The sequence below is a fragment of the Mustela erminea genome, chromosome 1, assembly GCF_009829155.1.
Source record: "Mustela erminea isolate mMusErm1 chromosome 1, mMusErm1.Pri, whole genome shotgun sequence".
NCBI classification, from domain to species: domain Eukaryota; kingdom Metazoa; phylum Chordata; class Mammalia; order Carnivora; family Mustelidae; genus Mustela; species Mustela erminea.
In genome coordinates this window covers 13,642,444-13,661,695 of record NC_045614.1, presented here as the reverse complement: position 1 = coordinate 13,661,695, position 19,252 = coordinate 13,642,444, and the positions used below count along the sequence as shown (strand labels likewise).

The 19,252-nt window shown below is 56.8% G+C and overlaps 3 protein-coding genes across 4 annotated transcripts; 1 reads left to right on the top strand and 2 right to left on the bottom strand.

The window, feature by feature from the left end:
• Positions 1 to 1,020: 1,020 nt before the first annotated feature.
• On the bottom strand, positions 1,021 to 8,564 carry DDA1 (DET1 and DDB1 associated 1). The gene is made up of 5 exons (XM_032315125.1): positions 8,429 to 8,564; positions 4,087 to 4,167; positions 3,822 to 3,873; positions 2,968 to 3,029; positions 1,021 to 1,773 (listed from the first exon to the last, which is right to left on the bottom strand). Exons 1-5 carry the CDS (start codon positions 8,429 to 8,431, stop codon positions 1,663 to 1,665), a joined length of 309 nt encoding a protein of 102 aa, XP_032171016.1. The 5' UTR covers positions 8,432 to 8,564; the 3' UTR covers positions 1,021 to 1,662.
• A 999-nt stretch (positions 8,565 to 9,563) lies between these two features.
• MRPL34 (mitochondrial ribosomal protein L34) lies at positions 9,564 to 10,902 on the bottom strand. Its single transcript, XM_032315136.1, has 2 exons — positions 10,482 to 10,902; positions 9,564 to 10,243 (listed from the first exon to the last, which is right to left on the bottom strand). Exons 1-2 carry the CDS (start codon positions 10,526 to 10,528, stop codon positions 10,030 to 10,032), a joined length of 261 nt encoding a protein of 86 aa, XP_032171027.1. The 5' UTR covers positions 10,529 to 10,902; the 3' UTR covers positions 9,564 to 10,029.
• Positions 10,903 to 12,572: 1,670 nt separating this feature from the next.
• ABHD8 (abhydrolase domain containing 8) lies at positions 12,573 to 18,636 on the top strand. 2 transcript variants are annotated; one of them, XM_032315122.1, is made up of 5 exons: positions 12,573 to 12,785; positions 13,925 to 14,672; positions 16,483 to 16,653; positions 16,798 to 16,964; positions 17,971 to 18,121. In XM_032315122.1, the coding sequence occupies exons 2-5, from the start codon at positions 13,933 to 13,935 to the stop codon at positions 18,003 to 18,005; spliced, it is 1,113 nt and encodes a 370-aa protein (XP_032171013.1). In that variant the 5' UTR covers positions 12,573 to 12,785; positions 13,925 to 13,932; the 3' UTR covers positions 18,006 to 18,121. The 2 variants fall into 2 exon arrangements, with proteins under 2 accessions (XP_032171013.1, XP_032171005.1); XM_032315114.1 differs by having other exon boundaries at positions 12,574 to 12,785; positions 16,798 to 17,014; positions 17,971 to 18,636.
• Positions 18,637 to 19,252: the final 616 nt, after the last annotated feature.

Below are 19,252 nucleotides of genomic sequence, written 5' to 3'. Positions count from 1 at the left end.
AAGGGGAGACCAGGGCCAGAGAGACGAGGGCAGGGGTGCCACCTGCTCCCTGCTCCCACTATCCTGCGGCCTTTGAAGCTGACTATACTGACTAATCATCAGCAACATCACATGCCTGCCGAGGGGCAGACCAGCCTCTGGGACTGAGGATTCCAAGGCGTCTGAGAGCCTCTGGGGACTAGGCCCACCACAGCACCATGAGGTCAGCTTGTATTTCGTGAGCATCTGCCTTGTGACCACAGGGACTCAAGACAGATGTAAATGCCACCCACAGCTGGGAGGAAAAGCCCCTTGGCCCCACAGCACAGTTAGGTGGTGAACGACAGAGAACTTTCCACCCTGGGCAGTGCTGGGTGGCCCAGGCCAGTGCAGTCTTGCTCAGGCAGGGAGCTCCACAGTGATAATCTGGGGTTGGCGCCCTTTAAGGCCTGGTGTTCCTTCCAGCTCTATGGCTCAACTTCCCTAGATCCCCCAAAGCCACAGCACTCGGCTCCCAAACCATGGCCCCCACTTGGGGCTGGCACGGGGGTGGGGAGCAGTGTTCCCCCTGACCCCAGGCCCAGTGTCTGAAGGCGCAAACCTTCTGCCTGGAGCCTGAATGCCCCCTACGTCTCCAAACTTGGGCCCAAACCCAGCCTAACTGACAGCCCACAAGTGGCTGTGTAACTCGCTGACCAACAGCCCCTGGGCCGGGTGTTCCTTGCAGCTCCACGTGCCTGTCTCTGAACCAGGGGCACTTGAGGCCGGGCCACCTGGGCTGTCTCCACGGGGGCTGGTGGGCATGCCACCCTGACCCAAGGCATCCAGGGCGTGGGGTTGACCACAGCTATGTCCTTGGCAACATGGACCATCTCTCAGGGGTGTCCTGGTCCTCCGGGACACCTTGACAGGTGAGGCATGGGGGTGGGTCCGGGCAGGTCTTGGCTCTGAGTGAGGTGGCCACAGCAAGCCCAGGAGAGAATCCAGTGGGTCGCAGGGCCCTGGCACGTGGGGGGCCCTTCTTGGCTCCTCTTGGTGATGACAAGACGACTCTCAGTAGCTCCGTCCTCTGGGGCTGAGGCACACGGAGCAAAGACTCGAGGTCGAGTAGGAAAGATCCTTTTATTGGGGTGACACGGAGCGCGCACTAGTCCATGATAAAATGACTTAAGAGAAAGATCCGGAAATGCTGACTTCTCCCCCTGGCACACATTTCAGAGCAAAGCCTGGGCATGGAATAGGTCCCAGCCGAGTCTTCAAGGCCCGGACTGGACAGTAGGAGCGGGGAGAAGGGCTCCCACCCATGCTGCCAGGCTACAGCAGGGCCCCGGCTCTAGCCCCGTGCAGACACGCTCTGGTTTTTCCGGAGGAAAATTGGGGTGGAGGGGATTGGGGGCAGAAAGGGGAATCTGGCGGGGGGTGGGGTTGTGAATAACAATGTTTTTTAAAAAGCATCTACCAACATCACACTACTGGGTCTGACGTCCCCTTTTCCCATCGCTCGGTACATTTTACAGCATAAATAAAAACTCGAGGAAAATAAATACATCGGCTCCTGTGAGGCTGGAAGTGGTGTGGATGGTAGGGTGTCGGTGGGCGGTGGGGGCAGGGTCGGGGCGCTTACACAAGGCGGGCGGGCGAGGAGCAGACAAGACAGGAGGCGCCTGTGGGGGAGTGAGAGTCTTAAGTGTCCTCGTGCATGTCCGGGCTGTCGGTCCGTGCGACCTTGCGGGGGGGCGCCGAGCTCTCACCCTCAAGGTCCACTTGCTCCTGGTCTCTCTTCTTGGCGGCGTTCTGTGAGGAAGGAGAAGGAGAGGGGGTGTCAGTCTTCACTTGGGTGAGCCCCTGAAATCCTGTTGCTGGGCCTGGAGTGGGGCAGTCAACCCGGGGGCCCCCCTGCTAGCCACACCTCCTGGGCTCAGCCACAGTCTTTGGGGCCGCCGGTCTGGGACTGCCAGGCATTTCCTGGGCACCGTGAGGAGTCCCCACTGCTGGCAACGACCCACACACCATCCAAAATGCCTGGAGAAGAAAGCTGCCCTGCTGGGGCTGGGGGCGGGTGGTAAAAAGCACTCAGGAGCCACCCGGGGGAACGTGCATTGCCAAAGAAGAGCCTGTGTTGGAAACTGCCCCCCCCCGCCCCCCGCAAGGTCTGTGGGGGTGGGGCAGGAGGACAAGGAACGCTCAGCCGTCACTTCATCATGGAGGCCCCCTCCATGTGGGCAGCCTGGCCCAAAGCAGGTCACCGTCTGATGTTCAATGTTAGGCAAAAAACCCCTAAACTGACTATGATGCGGAACATACGCACATCTCCATTCAAGAAAAAGAAAAAATGGGTGCCCCTGGGTGGCTCAGTCGGTTAAGCATCTGCCTTCGGCTCAGGTCATGATCTCAGGGTCCTGGGATCGAGCCCAGCACCCAACTCTCTGCTCAGCAGGGAGCCTGCTTCTCCTTCTTCCTCTGCCCCTGCCCCGCTCATGCTGTCTCTCACGTTCCCTCTCTCTCACATAAATACGTAAAATCTTTAAAAAAGAAAAAAGAAACACAATGAAAAAATGTCCTGTGTCAGAAAGGCAGCCTCAGAGAGGGGTTGGGGGTACGGCTTCTCACTGCCTCTACCCCCATCTGTATCCCCTAAAACTGTCACCATGTGGACGTTCCAGCACTGAACAAAGACTCTAGGTAACAATGCGCAGGTCCACCCGCCACCAAGGCCGCATGGCAGGCTGTGGGCAGCCAAGCGTCAGTGCTCTCCAGGCCCCAGTGCCGCCGGACAAGCCCTGGTTGTCCCTGAGCACCAGAAACCCACAGCCTCTGCTCAGCCACGCACTCCTCTCAAACACTCTTCCCTCCCCTGGGGCCTGGCCAAGTCCAATGCTGCCATCAAACACCTAGTCTTCCAGTCACCTGTGTCCTTCCCCCACTCAGCACCCCCCTGCTGGTCACCACAGTCCCCACAAGTTCTAGCACCTGACCCCACATGCTTACCTTTTTGTCCCATTGCTGATGTAAATAGCGCAAAAGGATGTTTGTCTTTTCTGTCACAATGACTGAGGAGAAAAGGCAGAGGAAGTTGCAGGCAGAGGCCTCAGGTGACCCAGCCCCCACCCAGGCCTGCACTGCCCCTCCCAGGACAGGTTCTCATACCTCCCTGGTCTCCTGCCCATCTCTGCCCTGCGTGCCCTGGCTGCGGCTCCAAGTCTGCACCCCAGCACAGAGGATTTGGGAAGCCTAGTGTTTCTGCTCCCAAGTACACAGCTACTACCAGGGGCCCAAGCCAGCTGCTCCACCTGGGCCCCTGCTTTCTTGGGAGAGACCAAAGCTTCTGCCACATGTGGACGTCCAGCCCCAGTGGGTGAATGAGCCCCAGCACACGGTCCAGGCAGACCAGGAACACAGATCTCTACAGCTGTGCCCCAGTGACCACTGAACCTGCCATGCAGGGTCCAAGTAGCTTTTCCGTCACCATTCAAATAAAAAACCAAAGCTACATAATGCTGGGGTCCTCCTGCTCGGCAGGCTCTGCACCTTTCTTGGCAGATCCCCCCACCCAGATGCGCCAACCTCCCTGAGCTGCATACCCGAGGCTGGGCAGGATCCCCTCCCACAGTACAGTTGTCTCGGGGTCTGTGACACAGTGCTGGCAGGGGACACCCAAACTTATGGGAGACAAAGGGGAGAGGGCTGGTGAGCAGCAGCTGAGGGCTACTGCGGACCCCCCTGGGGCTGGATGTGGATGCCAGCATGTGGGCTTCCCACTACCCCACGGCTCACCACCTGCACTGCCCTGCGGCCCTTCCCCTCAGCAGCCAGGTTGAGACAGACTGACAGAGGCCACTTACTCTGTTCAGATGGGTACTCCCGCGTGGGCAGGTAGACTGAGGGACGTCGGTTCTGCAAGAGAGTTGGGAAGACATGGGTGAGGAGAGCCAGTAGGTTAACGGGGGCCCCCCTCACCCCTCACCTGGGCACACACCCTGCAAGGAAGGCAGAACAGCATACAAAGACCAGCCTCTGTTCCTGGTGATACCCCAATGGGGCATACACATCACCCCCTTCCCCCTGGCAGCTCCCCGACCACGTCCAGTACCCGGAGCACACACTCACCGAAGCTTTGCACACAGAGTCCGCGTGAAATCGACTAAAATTGCTTTTGTTGTAGACAGGCAGTCCTTTCAAAAAATCTGCCTAGAAGACAGGGAAGATGGTAAGTGAGACCTGGCAGTAGGCTGGGTCGGCCCTGGAGTTCCTGGGAGACTGGGCCTCCCTGTGACGTCCAGTTTCCATCTTTGTGTTCTTCTGTTCAAGTTTTCCAGAATGTACCTGTAAGCTGGCTACCTGATGTGCACACTGGGATGACCAGGAAAGAGTCACTAGCCCTGGGAGAAGTAAGTGTTCTCAAATGAGGCTCAGTGAGGACAGGCCATTTGGTTAAAGTCAGGAGCAAGCAGCAGGGAGGGAAGTCAGACCCGGGCCCAGACCCGCCCTCTATGCTTGCTGAGTTTTAAACTCCTGGCCTCGCTTCCATTTATCCACCCTGAGAGAGACCTGGCATGGGGAAGACTCATCTACCCCAAAAAACCCTGTGAGCCAGAGTGACAAGAAACAGGGGTGAGGGAGCAGGGGCCTGGGTGAAGGGGAGAGGGTGGTCAGGACACAGGCTGCAACTCTATAGAAACCAGAGGCCAGGGGCAACTGCGCTCCCAAGTTCGAAGAAAACTCAGAAATCCAAGTCTTCACACGCCATTGCAAGGTGTTTCAAGTTGGCTGGGCTTTTTAGAAAATGCTGTGTGGACCAAAGCAAACAGGTCTGTGAACAGAGGTCCGCTCAGGGGCTGCTCCTGGGGCTCCCTGACGCAGAGGCTGCTCTGCGAAGGAAGAACTTTGCCTGGTGCGGAGCCGGGCCTCTCACGGGGAGGGCCCGATTTTCAGGCCCATGCGGCTGCTGCGGGGAGCCAGCAACAGACCCCTCACAGCCCTAACTCGTCGGAAGTCCTTTTTCCCCTGACAGTCTGGTATGAGCTGGGCAAGAAAGGGAGAGGTTTCTGGAGGGGAAAGGCTCCGACTATGGGGCATCTGAGGTGACTCTCAGCCCTAAGATGGGGGCAAGAGAGGCCAATGAGAGCCATGTCCACCTTAGGAAGCTGAGGCAGGAGAGCCAGAGAAATGCTCAGGGAGGGATGAGGGCTGCGAACTTGGGGTAAGGAGTGACTCCTCACCAGAAGAAGAGGGCAATGCCGTCATCAGGTCTGGAGTGGGGCAGCTGGGCAGGGGTTCCCCACATGGCCCGCCAGGGGCTGGAGTCACCTCATACTAAAGATGAGGAAGTTGAGGCAGAAGGGTCACATGGTACTTGTCTGAGATCACCCAGCCCCAACAAGAAAACAAGGAAGCAGACTGAACCCAAGTTCACCCAACCTCAGAGGCCAAGCTCTTTATGCTACATGCCATGCCAGTGCCTAAGCTTCCCTGCCTGAAAACCAAGGGCTCAGAGCCCCTGCAGGCTAGAGTAACCCTGCTTTGGGAGACCCATACCTGAGCCCAAGCTAAGCAACCTCAGGGAAGCAGCCCTTCAGGTGCTGCCCTACCACCCTCTAGGACAAGTGGGAACAGGTGTCCTCAACACTGCAGGGCCCAGCCCTTCCTCTACCAGGCCCTAGCAAGACCTTGGCAGTACGGACCAGCAAGGGAACCTGGAATGTCCCACTTCCACCCAGGAAGCGGCCGTCACATCTGGGTGCCCTATATCTGCCCTGGAGCCAGCTCAAAGCCCCTCCAACGTGCCTCCTCCAACCCAGGACCCCTACCCCAACTGCACCTGACTATGCGGCCAACTTCACCCACCCAGCTGGCTTTCCTCAGACTCCTACTATGTCATGGGCCCAGCACCAGGGCCCTGGGGTAAGCCACAGTGGAGCTGCTCTTGGCCCCAGGAAGCACCCCGTACACAAAGACACAGGTGTGCATCCAAGAGCTGTGCAGGGAATGCAGAGTGACTCTGAAGACAGGGTGAGACCCAGGACAGCCCTGGGGAAAGACGTGGCTGACTGGGAGGATCAGGAAAAGCTGCCCGGAGGTAGTGATGCAGGCACAGAGACGTGAAGGGTGAGGAGGAGCTCCTGTCCCTCCAAAGGCCCGGCTCGACTTGGCTCATGCTACCCTCCTGCCACAAACCCCGTCCGTCCCAGCTGGTGCTGGGCCATCCTCCCAGAATGCCTGTCCTTCTCCTGTGGGAAAAAGCCACCAACCTCTCCATGCAGCTCAAAACCACCCTCGGCCCCTTTCCTCTCTCCACACCTTGGAGACCTCTGCCGGAGCCAAGCTCACACCCCAGCGAGGTCATCTGTTTACACGTCCACCTCCCTTGCTGGACTGGCTCCTCCCGGGGTGCAGAGGGCAGGGCAGGGCTGGGTCAATCCTGGACCCCTGGCAGGGCTCACATGGAGCCAGGCGGCAAAGCGGTGAGACGTGCGGAAGACCCACACCTGCACTCAATCCTGGCTGGGCCCCTCACTGGCTGTGTGACCTGGGGGGGAGAGACCTCCTAGCCTCGAAGAAGCTTCTCACAGAGCTCCCTGGAAGGCAAGCTATTAGCATCAATGCATTTGTGCTGATAAATGAATGAAGATGGTATGACCAGTACTTCCTGTCAGCTAAGCAGGAAAACAAGGCCTGAGTCACAGGGGAGAAATCCTCCCTCCAGCCAGACAAATCCTAGCCACAGCTGGGCCCAGAAGCTGTCCACTGCCTCAGCAAACAGTCACTGAACAAGTGTATGCCATCCCTGCAGAGACAGCCCACAAGTGATCCATCCAATGGCAGATGAAAAGATAGGGTGTGCCAAGAGAGGAGACACAAAGGCCCTCCTGAAGTCAGGAAGGGCTCTTCTGAGGAGATGATGTTCACAGGAAGAACATTCCAGGCAGAAGGAGCAGCAGGTGCAAAGGCCCTGGGTGGAAGGGACTTAAGAGTGTGAGGGCATGAAAACAAGGCCAGTATGGCTGAAGCTTGCAGAGGGAGGAGTGAAGAGGGTAGAGATGAGGTCACAGAGGTGGACGGGGCCATGGGGGCTGATGGAGAAGGTGGGGTTTCACTGGGTTACAAAAAGCCCCTAGAGTATCTCATATGCTAGAAAGTGGTCTAATGAGATTTACACTTTAAATTACAAGCTCCCTCTGGTGAATTACAGACTGCCAGCAGGGCAGGAGGGAGGTAAGGAGACCAGGGAGGTGGCTGGGGCAGGCATGCAGGCAGGAGCGGGCAGTGCCTGGACCAAGGTGGGCGAATGTAGATGAATTCACCACGTGTTCTAGAGGCAAAGCCATCAGAACTTCTCATGGACAAGACACGGAAGATGAGAATGCAGCGATGAATCAAAGACAACACCTAGGCTTAGGGACCCACATGCTAAGAACCCACTTTCTCATCTCCTTCTTCTTTTGTCTATCCCCCACCACATCTCATGAGCTATGGGCTGTGGTGGGCTGGGACCCTGGGTCCGGAAACAATGGGGTTTTGACATGCCCTGACAAAAGCTTCCATTAGTTCTGGTTCTACCATCCTGACCATCAGTTCTGGTCAGGCCAAATAGTGGGGGATGGGGGGGGTGCTGGAGCACAATTCTGATGCCAAGTCACCATCCCACTTTACAGGGTCCGGGAGAGAACCCCAAAGAACCATTATAGTCAAATCCCAGGATGACCAAATGGCCAACCAGTTGGCATTATTCCCACTTAAAGCTGAGAAACCAGCTGGGAAAAGATGCCACCAGCCCCAAGTCACCCAGTTCATCTGTTGAGCGTTCACTGTCCTAAGCCCTTCATGACATCAGCTCTCTGAATTGCCACTACCCTATCAGGTCTGGACTGTTGGCACCTTCATTTAACATGGAAGGGGGCCGGGGACAGAAGAGATAAAGTTGCTATGTTTATAGGGCCGGTCGGGGCCAAAATGCTGGGGGTGGGATCAGGACTCTGGGGGACCTGGGTAGTCTGTGATGTCGCACTTCCTTTGGCGACAAAGCCCCACATGTCACGATGTCAAGCCCCCTCCCCCGCCCCAACGCCCAAGACGCGCTCCCAAACCGTCCTGAACTAGAGAGACCCAGGCCGGACAAACCGAGAACAAGGCCTGAAATGGGGGGTCTCGGGGGACCCCACCCCCGCCCCCGCCCATTTCCGGGGGAGCAGCGACCCGGAAATGAATGGGTTGTCAGGGCCGGGACGCCTAGATAGGGTCAGGGGTCGGAGAGAAAGAGCCGGGGCGGGGTCAGCAGGAAGCTCACAGCAGGGTCCCGAGGTTGAAGGTTATAGGGCAGAGCGAGAGGCGGGGCGGGGCCTGAGGGGGCCGGGCGGGAGATGAGGGGCTTCAGGGATTACTAGAGGTGGGTGGGCCCGCGGCGCCATTTTGTCGAACGGAGGGGGAGTACGGGCCCGGCAGCCTCTCTCACCATCTTCTGTCTCCTCCGTCGCTGCCTCAGCTACCGCCTCAGCCGCCGCCGCCGCCACCACAGCCGCCTTCTTAGCCGCCGCCGCACAGTAACTTCCAACCACGGCACAGCCCACACTGATGGCGCCGCCGCCCCCTGCTCATTGGCCTGCCCTCTAGCCCCGCCCCTAGAGTAGGGGCCTCTGTGCGCTCCCATTGGCCGGACCTGGCTAAGTCACGCGTCCATTGGCCAACACACCTCCTCCTTTCGTGGTCAAGTTCGGTTGATGAAGCAAAACCCCGCCCGGGAATTGGAAGCAAAGGCAGCAAAATCCGGAAGTGGGCGGAGGCCGTGCCCTCGACGCCACTTGGGATTTGTAGTCCACAACTCCGGGAGGTTCCGCGGGTCTCTTTTTTTTTCTACAGCTTACTTCACTTCTTAATACGGTGTCTCGTGTAGTTTCTACAGCATCCCCGGAGAGGGACCTGCCGTAACACCCCCAGCATCCTCTCCAGGGTCCTAACCTTAGGTTTCGGCATATCTAAACGGCTCTGCACTTGCTGCTTCCTATCTTTAGATTCTCTTGTTCATATGCCCCCGTCGCTCGCCAGTCCCCTAAGGATCCAGTCCCATCCCTTTGGCCCAGAATTTTGATACCCTCCTGCCTCTCTTATCCACCTTTTATCCTGACCTCTGAGTCTAATCCTTTCTCCCTTTGGGCCCTCCCAGGCCCTGCTCCATCCTTCAGGAAGACTTTTCTGACCACATTCTTCCCAAGTCCAAGCCAGGCGAAACTTCTCCGGGCTCCCACAGCCCTTAGATCCTCCTCTCAGTCCTGACTCTGCTGTCTCCAGACTGCCTGGGTACAAATCAAGTGCCCTTACCCTGCCCACCAGACAAGGACTTGGCACCCAGTACACAGAAATACTCAGTAGTACTAAGGGAAGCTACTGAGTACTATTATTCCAACAATGCAGCAAAGGAGAAATAAGCACCTCGTTTCATAGGAGTCAAATGAGCCTCAAAGGGCTAAGGCCTTGCTCAAGGTCACACAGCCCATTCCCACAAACCCATCCTAGGGGTTGAGGATTCAAGCCCTAACTCCCCAGAAACCTTTCCAGACCTGTGAAAAATGATGACATATATAAGACAAATATAAATTTGGACATTTATTAGACAATACTATGGAACTGTTAACCACTTTTTAGGTGTGAAAAGTTCTGTGATTAGGTTTTAAAGAGCCCTTTTCTTGGAGAGATGCATTCTGAAATAAGAAATAACCCAGTGCCCTAGATTTGCTCCCAAATAACACAGGAGGGGTCAGGTGAGTTGTGGGTAATTGGTGGTTAAAGCTGTGTACTGAGTACACAGGGTTCACTGTGGACTATTGTATGTTCGAAATTCTTCCTAATTCAATAGCGTAGAAAGGGACTGGGCGAGGTCTGACTTCCTACTCCCACTCTCAGTCCAACCGCAGACTTGCCCCCCCTCCGGGGGCCGATTCCACAATTTGAGGAGGGTTTATGTCTGAGTTGTCCCGGCTCCCCATAAAAACAATAAGAGGAGAGGTCCCAGGTCAGAGAAACGCTCCAATGGGGGTCCTGCCGGCAGTTTAGCGCTCCTCAATGGCTCAGCGACTTGCGGCCTTTGTGCATGCGGCGAAGGATGACCTGGACGCCGGCCGGTGTGCTCAGGCGCCGGATCCAGCCGTGTTTGTGTTTGCGTTTGATGTTGCTCGGCTGATACTCATTTCCACGCGCCTTTCCTCTGTTCTGCTGTGTGGCGAGAAGTCCCCAGGCATCGGGGAGCCCCAGCCAGGCGCGGGGCTGCAGCCACCTGCGGGAGGGAAAGAGATGGCGAGGAAGGTCAGAGGGGGCGCTCTGTGACTTCGGCGTGACGCTCAACCATTCTGAGCCTTGGCTCCCCTATCCGGGCTGGGCCGCAGCCTGGTTGCAAGAAGCGCTCCATCAAAGCGCAAGCCGTTGGCAAGTCGTGTTGTCACCAAAAAGCTGACACCAGCCCCCGACACCGCCCTTATTTCCAGATTTGGGTAAGGGTCCCCGTGAGGACTCACCTGACGCGACCCAACTGGCGACCTACAGATCCGACCAAGAAAGCCATGTCCAGCCGCCGGTCGCGACGTCCCCACGCCGGCTATTCCAAAGCGAATAGGCTCTGCAGCCGCAGTACGAAAACTTCTGGGAAATGTAGTTTCTCCTACCGCGGAGGCCGCGTGGCCTCCGGGTTGTCCTGGAATAGTGTTTCTGCGCCTGCGTCTCCTCAGCGAGAGCGTCCTTACGGGCAAGGGAGTGTAGTTCCTCATATGGACCAGCAGGTGGCAGGCGAACGGCGCCTCTTTGGCATGCGCCTGCGTACAAGACGTTGTGTCCCCGGGTCCGGGGGGAGCTGTGGTTCCTTCTCTTGTCAACCGGCAGAGGGTGCCCGGTGGTTGCCGTGGCGCAGCTGGTGGCAGCCTCAGGAAACGGCTGGTCCACCATCCTTCCCCCAGCAGGAGGCGGGCAGATGGCACACAGCTGGCTGGCAGCTTTTCTCTGGGCCCAGCCAAGTCTCTCTTCTTTGGCGGGGAGCCCAGGAGACCTAAGTTGGAGTTGCCTGGATGTCCTTGGGGTGGTCCCTGCTCCTCTCCGGGATTCAGTTTCTCAATCTGAAACTCATGTGTTTTAAGCTTGTCCGTGGTGGTACCTCCATTCTGATCCAAGAAAAAAATTTTCTATACTTAGATATGACCCTCTTCCCTTCTCTCACAGCCTCTATGGTGCTCGTTGCCCCAGGGAAAATATTCAGCTCCTCTGGCAAGCAAATGAAGCCCTCCAAACACACACACATACACACATACACACATACACACATACACACACACACACACACACACACACACACACACCCTCTAAATTTCAGCCATACCCACCTATGTCTGATGTTCTATTCATCTCCACCACCACCCCCCCATTAACTCTGAACATCTTCGGATATTTTCCTCTCCCCCAGCCCCATCCCTCACTTTGGCCCAACCACGTCCCCATATGATTCTCCCCAGACTCTCCCCAAAGCCCAACGGTTCCTCAAGGGCCAGGCTGCTGGCTGAGTCCCTGTGGGCACCCCAGAATCTCCCAGCTTGGAGGCGGTGGGGGTGGGGGGGCGGGGTCCAGGGTCAGGGAAGGGAACTGTTTACTGCATGAATAGACTGTAGTCTCCCAGGAGCACCCTGAGTAGGCAAGAGTGGGAGGAAGGACCTAATCCAGCTCTGGCAGCAAATTCCAGGAGATGGGAGTGGGCAAGAAATGGTTAACCCCTTGTCCTCTGAAGCCCATCCTACCTGTACCAACACTTAGCAAACCTGTACAGTACTATACTACTAAACCAGTACAATAATAATGTCAATAACGTATTGAACACTTACCGTTCTGGGTGTTTTTACCTGCAGAGCAAACTCATGAGGGGATTAATTTCTTAGAAAAATGAGTGGAGTCTCAGAGAAGTGGCTTGCCCAAGGTCACATATCAACAAAGGGCAGAGGCTGGATTTGAACCCTGGGATCTTCGACTCCAGTTGGGACCATGGAGTCACCAGTTAGACTGACCAATGGTTAAACTGGCCTGTCTGTGAAACTCCAATCCCGCAATAACTCATAGCTTTAAGTCGTCTGTTTAAAGGTTTAATGAATACCAATTTCCAGGACTTGATATCACACAGCCGTGGTTTTAAATACCACCTCTGCCGCGAAGCCCCCATCTTGCTTTGTGACTTTGTGCCATTTATGAGCCTCAGTTTCCCCACCCTGAACTGGAAAGATCTGAGAGTCTCTAGAACGGAAAGGTCAGTACAGAGAGGAGCATGGGGGCCCCATTTGGAGGTTACAAAGCTGTTCGGAGGCAGGGGCTAGACGAGGGGCTCCTATTCACAGTTAGAGGCTCCGGAGGCTACCTCCCCGGAATTCCGCAGACACCAGTTCGGGACCCCTTCTGGGCCCTGGGCCAGGCCCAATCCCTCCCTCCCTCCCTCCCTCCTCGGTAAACTCCTTAAGGGGGTGGGGCTGCTGTTTTCTGAGACCGCCTTCATCCCGAAGCTACCGCCTATGATTGGCAGTCTAACTAGGCCAGGTCATTTCCTAGCTCTGATTGGTCTAGACGCCCGTCCGTCGGCATACGGCCCCTCCCCCTGGGGAGAGACTTAAAGGGCCGGCTTTCTCGGCGGCCGCGGGATGCCCCCGCGCTGACCGCCGTGGGCCCGAGCCCGCCCGCGTAGACGCGCCTGGGACGACCCCGTGCCATCATGTAAAACGGCGCCGCAGGCGGACGCTGGCTTCTCCGCCCGGGATCCCCTCCGCCCTGCCCGGGGCTGCAGGGCCCTAGATGAGGTGAGCGGGGAGTGGGCTCTGGGAGGGGGACATCGAGGTCCCTGGGGCTTCGACATCGGAAGGGGGTGTGCACAAAGCCAGTACTCGGGCTCTTAGGAAGACTTCGACCCCGCCGTAGTGGCTTCGACCCCGCCGTAGGGCTTACTAGCACCTGAGAGGCAGGGATCTGGCTCTGGGGAGGGGACCTGGCGTGGCGCAACTGCATCCCCCTCCGCAATCCGGGGTTAGGATTCCACTGGAGTGGGGTGGCGCGACCCGCTTCCCCTCTATCAGCAAGTATGGGCCTTCGGAGGCCGTGCCTTCAGCGCGTCTTATCCCCGCGGCGCCCAGGATGGAGACGGGGGAGGGGTTGGTCCCAGCTCTAGGCCCTAGACAATGGGGGTGCGCTGCACGGGTATCCCCCTTGAGTTATGTAACTGACTGTAGTTGCCATGGACACGGAGGGGGTGGCCCAGGGAGCAGCACAGAGGACCGGAGGCCCCCACAGAGGGCTTTACCTTGTCCATCCTCCTCTCCACCTTTGGGGATTGTGTGTCAGACCTCCGGAAGCTAGGGTACTGATGGGGGTACAGACTGTCTGGGCTTCAGCTTGTCCGTCTGCAATACAGACCCAGTCTGGGGCTTGCAGAGCTGGCCAAGGCCTTCTGGAGCTCAGTCCCTAACCCCCTCCCCCAGGGCCTCACCTTTCAGGAGCCAGGTTCAGAGGCCTGGATGGGCGCTCATTGGCATCTGCACCTTTTTAGATGCCTTCAGAGGCAGGCAGAATGTGCCCATTTGTTAAAAGTTAGTTAATGAGAATGTGTGCATGAATGGATAGGTGGATGGATGGATGAATGAATGAATGAATGGGTTATGGAAGCCATAGCTGCTGTGAGCGGGGGTGGAGGGGTGGGGGGAGATGGTCCTCATTTGCCACAATGTCCCCCCCTCCAAGAAGCAGCCCTGGATTATACCACCTTCTCTATGGACACCTCTTGGGGTCAGCCGTAGCCATGTCCTTCTCTCTAGGACAGCCTAGGCTAGCCCAGGAGGGTGGCCAACCCCCAGGCAGGCACTGACTAGACAGACAAAACATCGTGATGCTTGACTGGCTCTGGCCATTTAGACAGCCCCTGAGATGGCTGTGCCCCCACTTGCAGGACACACCATGCTGACTGGGGTGACGGACGGGATCTTCTGCTGCCTGCTAGGCGCACCGCCCAACGCCGTGGGGCCGCTGGAGAGCGTCGAGTCCAGTGATGGCTACACCTTTGTGGAGGTCAAGCCTGGCCGTGTGCTGCGTGTGAAGCACGCGGGGCCTGCTCCAGCCCCCAACCCGCCTCCACTGCCGCCAGATGCTGCCCAGGGAGACCGATCTGGCTTGGTCCGCTGCCAGCGCCGAATTACCGTTTACCGCAACGGGCGGTTACTGGTGGAGAACCTGGGCCGGGCACCTCGAGCTGACCTCCTGCATGGGCAGAATGGCTCGGGGGAGCCGCCGGCCGCCCTAGAGGTGGAGCTGGCCGACCCAGCAGGCAGTGATGGCCGCTCGGGCTCAGGCAGCGCCGGGAGTGGCAGTGGTGGGCGACGGCGGCGAGCCCGGCGCCCCAAGCGCACCATCCACATTGACTGTGAAAAGCGCATCACGAGCTGCAAAGGTGCTCAGGCCGACGTGGTGCTCTTCTTCATCCACGGTGTGGGCGGCTCCCTGGCCATCTGGAAGGAGCAGCTGGACTTCTTTGTGCGCCTGGGCTATGAGGTGGTGGCACCCGATCTGGCCGGTCATGGGGCCAGCTCGGCACCCCAGGTGGCCGCAGCCTACACCTTCTATGCGCTGGCAGAGGACATGCGTGCCATCTTCAAGCGTTATGCCAAGAAGCGAAACGTGCTCATTGGGCATTCATACGGGTGAGCCAGTGCTGTGGTGGGGCTAGCGGGGAGCAGTGGGGGAGAGTCACAGGGACTGGACACACATTTGCCCAACACTGACTTCTCTCCTTGAAGACTCTCATTTATGACTATAACAAGATAGCAATTCCCGCCTCCACTGCTGTTGTTTCCTATCCTTTTAAAGTGGTGTTTCACAGTCCCAGCACTAGTGACATTTGGATCAGGTCATTCCTCTCTTCGAGGGGCTTTCATGTGCACTGTAGGATGTTTAGCAGTCTTCCTTAGCCTCTGCCTGCTGGTTGCCACAGGTACAGTGGCCCAGTGATGGTCATGACCATCAAGTGTCTTCAAAAAAAAAAAGGGGTGTCTTCAAATAATAGGTTCCCTAGCAGTCAGAATCATCCCTGGCTGAGAACCATTGTCTTTAAGTTCAAAAATCAGTTGCTCTGGGGCACCTGGGTGGCTCAGTGGATTAAAAATCAGTTGCTCTGGAGATCCCTTCCAAGGAAGGAGTAATTAGAATCCTATACAGTCTTTTTACAAGGGCACAGGTTCCTGTAATTCACTCCCACGATGCATGATACCATCCAGCATCAAGGTGAGTGTCCACTTATCAAAGACTGGGCCTGGGTGCCTGATCACTGCCAGGTGGTACCACTCGTCTTTACCCAGGAGGAAAGGCAGGATCTGATCTGCTGGCTAGTTTGAGAACCACTGTTTTAGCGGTGTGGCCCATGCAATGAGACAAGACAAAGAAACGTTCCATATATTTCTGAATGAAAGGAAGCCAGGCTGGAAAGTAACATAGCTCCTGTTTGTTTATATGAGAACACCCCCAAAAGTGGATGTTTACACTAAATGTTTCCTTTGATTAAATGAGTACCCATCTGCGGTAGTTCCTGTGACCTCATAACAATGCTACGAGGACAGCCCAGTTACTATTTTGCAGATGTGGAGACGGAAGTTCAGAGAGGTTAGGTAATCTCCCCAAGGGCACACAGGGAGTCACTGGTACAGTGAAGGCCAACTGACTCTTGCTTGTATCCTGTTCCCCTTTACAGCTAGGGTCTGCAAACTTTTTCTTAATGGGCCAGATAGTAAATATCTTAGGACATATGGTCATCTCTTTTGGAGCCTCTTGCAACTCTACTGTCAAAGCAAAGCAGCAGCCATCATGGTAAACAAATGGGCGTGGCTGTGTTCCAATAAAACTTTATTTACTAAATAACTTACAAATTTACAAAATGGTAAACAGTTTACCAAAACAAATGGCTAGCCCACAGGCCATCGTTGGCCCAATGAACCCGACTTTTGAGGGAGTGAGGAGCTGGACTGTGAGGGCTCTTTGGGCTGTACCTTCCCAGCCTGCATAAGGCAGGCCGATGTGCCGTGTCCAGAGACTGGGGACTGAGGATCATCACAGGAGAAGGACAAGAAACAGGGACCTTCTCTGGGAAACCAAACAGTAGCAGCGTAATCAGAATGCTTTCTTAATACTTGGCGATAAGTCATTCTTACCACTTTGGGGGGCATGGCTGCTTTAAGGATCTGAAGAAAGTTCTGGATTTGAATCTTCTCTGTAAAAAGAAGGGGAAAAAATTCACTCTCAATAGACACATAGTCTTATAGGTTAGAGGCACTCAAGATGCCTCCCTCTCCCCATCCCTCCCTCCCGCCCAGTGCCAGTGGGCCCCAGGGGAAGAATGTTAGCCTTCAAGGACCTATCTCTGGGTGAAGGGAGGGCATTACCTCCCTCACTACCTATATCCTGCTGACCAACTCCCTCCAACCCTCCCCATCACCCATCTACCCACCTATGCACCCCCAGTGTCTCCTTCTGCACGTTCCTGGCTCATGAATACCCAGACCTGGTGCACAAGGTCATCATGATCAACGGCGGGGGCCCCACAGCCTTGGAACCCAGCTTCTGTTCCATCTTCAACATGCCCACGTGCGTCCTGCACTGTCTATCACCCTGCCTGGCTTGGAGCTTTCTCAAGTGAGTCACCCTGGCCCCAGCGAACCCTGGCATCTCCCTGAGTTGGGGGGAGGGGAGGCTGTATTGCTGCCGGGACGGGCATCGGAGGTGCCCCTGGCGGCCAAGCTGGCACAAGGCCTCCAGGAGTGCATCCTCACCTCCCAGGGCTGGCTTTGCACGCCAAGGAGCCAAAGAGAAGCAGCTGCTGAAGGAGGGCAATGCGTTCAACGTGTCATCCTTCGTCCTGCGAGCCATGATGAGTGGCCAGTACTGGCCTGAAGGTGACGAGGTCTACCATGCTGAGCTCACTGTGCCCGTCCTGCTCGTTCACGGTATGCACGACAAGTTTGTGCCAGTGGAGGAAGACCAGCGCATGGCCGAGGTAGGGCCTTGGCACCAGAGCCATCACACGCACCCCAGGGGGATTCTGCCTTGTGCTCCAGCCCCAGGGAAGGGAGAGGTTAGATTGAGAGTGCGATCATGGGGCTGCCGTGGTGCCCTGCCCAGTTGGGATTTGTATAAGTGCCCAGGGATGCCATATGTAATTCTGGGAGAGGTCAGGCGGGGGATCTTTAGATCAGAGCCTACTGAGAAAGTGTCTTGGGATCCTCAGCACTGGGACTAGGTCTGCACCAGCAGTTCTTAGCCAGCAGGGATTCTGAGCCCCGGGAGACATTGGAAATGTCTACAGACTTTTTTGGGTTGTCATGAGTGGGGAGGAGGGGCTTCTGATGTCTGGTGGGGGGAGGCCAGAGATGTTGCTCAGTGCCGTGTAGCGAACAGAATGGCTCCACAGCAAAGAATGTTCCCACCCCAAGTGTCAGTAATGCTAAGGTTGAGAAGCCCGGCACGAGAGACCTTGACTTGGCTTGAGAGACCTGGTCTTTCTATCTCGGTGATTCTCACTCAGCGGTGAATTTGCTCCCCAGGGATATTTGGCAATGTCTGGAGACATTGTAAGCTGTCCCCCTGTGGGGTGGGGGAGTGGGACACTGCTACTGGCATCTGGTGGGTCCGGGCCAGGAATGCTGCCCAACAGCCTACAGTACACGGGACACCCCGCACCACAGAGAATCGTCCCACCCTATGTGTCAGTAGTGCTGGGATTGAGAAATTCTTCTCTGGATGTACTGTAGCCACGTCATGAATGTTGAATGAATACTGAGGTCAGCAGGCTATCCTCCACCTCCGCCTTTGAGTGGAAGTAGAGGGATGAAGGGTAGGCCACAGGAGAGACTTCCTAAGACTGCAGGCCTGGTGTGGATGGGCTTGGGTGTACCAGGGCAGCCTGCCTTTGCCATCCTGAACCTGTGCCCCCACCCCTGCCCCCGCCCGCAGATCCTGTTGCTGGCCTTCCTGAAGCTCATCGATGAAGGCAGCCACATGGTGATGCTGGAGTGTCCAGAGACGGTCAACACGCTGCTCCACGAATTCCTGCTCTGGGAGCCCGAGCCCTCGCCCAAGGCCCTGCCCGAGCCCCTGCCTGCGCCCCCAGAAGAGAAGAAGTAGCCGCTGGGCCGGCCGGGCATCGCTTGGTAAGCCAAGGAGCAGCAGGAGGAAGCCAGGGGCCGCCCCCACGTCCGCAGCGCGGACCACCTGGGCGGGCTGTTCGCTCCGGTGGGCGGAGTCAGGTCAGGGAGACGCCCCCAGGCCCCCAGGCCGGCTGGGTAGGGCGTGGCGTTCTCGGGAGCCAAGTGGGTACACCGCTCTCCGCTTCCATCCTGCCGGACCCATCCGTGTTTTGGGGCCGGAGCCGGAACCCCCGTGGAGGATGACCTTGTACAGAAGCCCCTGTCCCTCAACGCCGCTCTCTGTCTTCCGTGTCAGCCGTGCTTGATCCTGGGACCCCCAGGGCCCCGCCTCATTGCCCGAGACCCTCCCCACCCCCCATTTCTTGGCGCTGGGAGCTGTTGTTGCCCAAGTAGGGGGGAGGGAGAGGGGGGCTGGCACCACCGAACCTGCACATCTCAACTTGTAACTCAATAAAAAGAAGTGACAATCTGAGTCTCTGGAGGACCTGTGCTGGGTGATGGCAGGGCAGGGTCGTCCTGAGCCTCAGTTTCCCCGTCTGCAGACTGGGCTGATGCAGGCGCCACCCCCTCACGGCTGACTTGCAGAGAAGTGAGGGCGTTGGCCGTCCAGGCTTCCTTCCCGAGTTCTCCCTCCCTCCTCAGAATGCAGGGGCTGCTTGGGCAGTATTCCCAGAACAGAAGCAGATGGTGAGCTCCGGGTCCCTGGAAGGCGGGAGGCCGTCCAGCTGAGGTTCATACAGGGGTTAAGGTGAGCATCAGCAGACGTTGCATGGGCTGGAGCAGCCATAATGGAGGGCCACCTGTATACAAAGCCCTGTGCCAAGTGCCTGACACCATCGTTTCATTGAATCCCTTTTATGCCGCGCCACTCAGCAAGTCGGTACCTCTTACTATCCCATTGTATCTTTCAACCTGGTTTAGGGTCGCTTTTGCTATGAAGATAGTTTTTGTTTTGTTTTTGTTGTTGTTGTTGTTGTTGTCGTTGTTGTTGTTTGGGTTTTTTTTTAAGCCAACGAGTCTGCCTTTCTTGCCTGGCAGGATTTCCTGCCCTACAGCCATGCTCTTACTCCTCTATATTTTCTAATGTC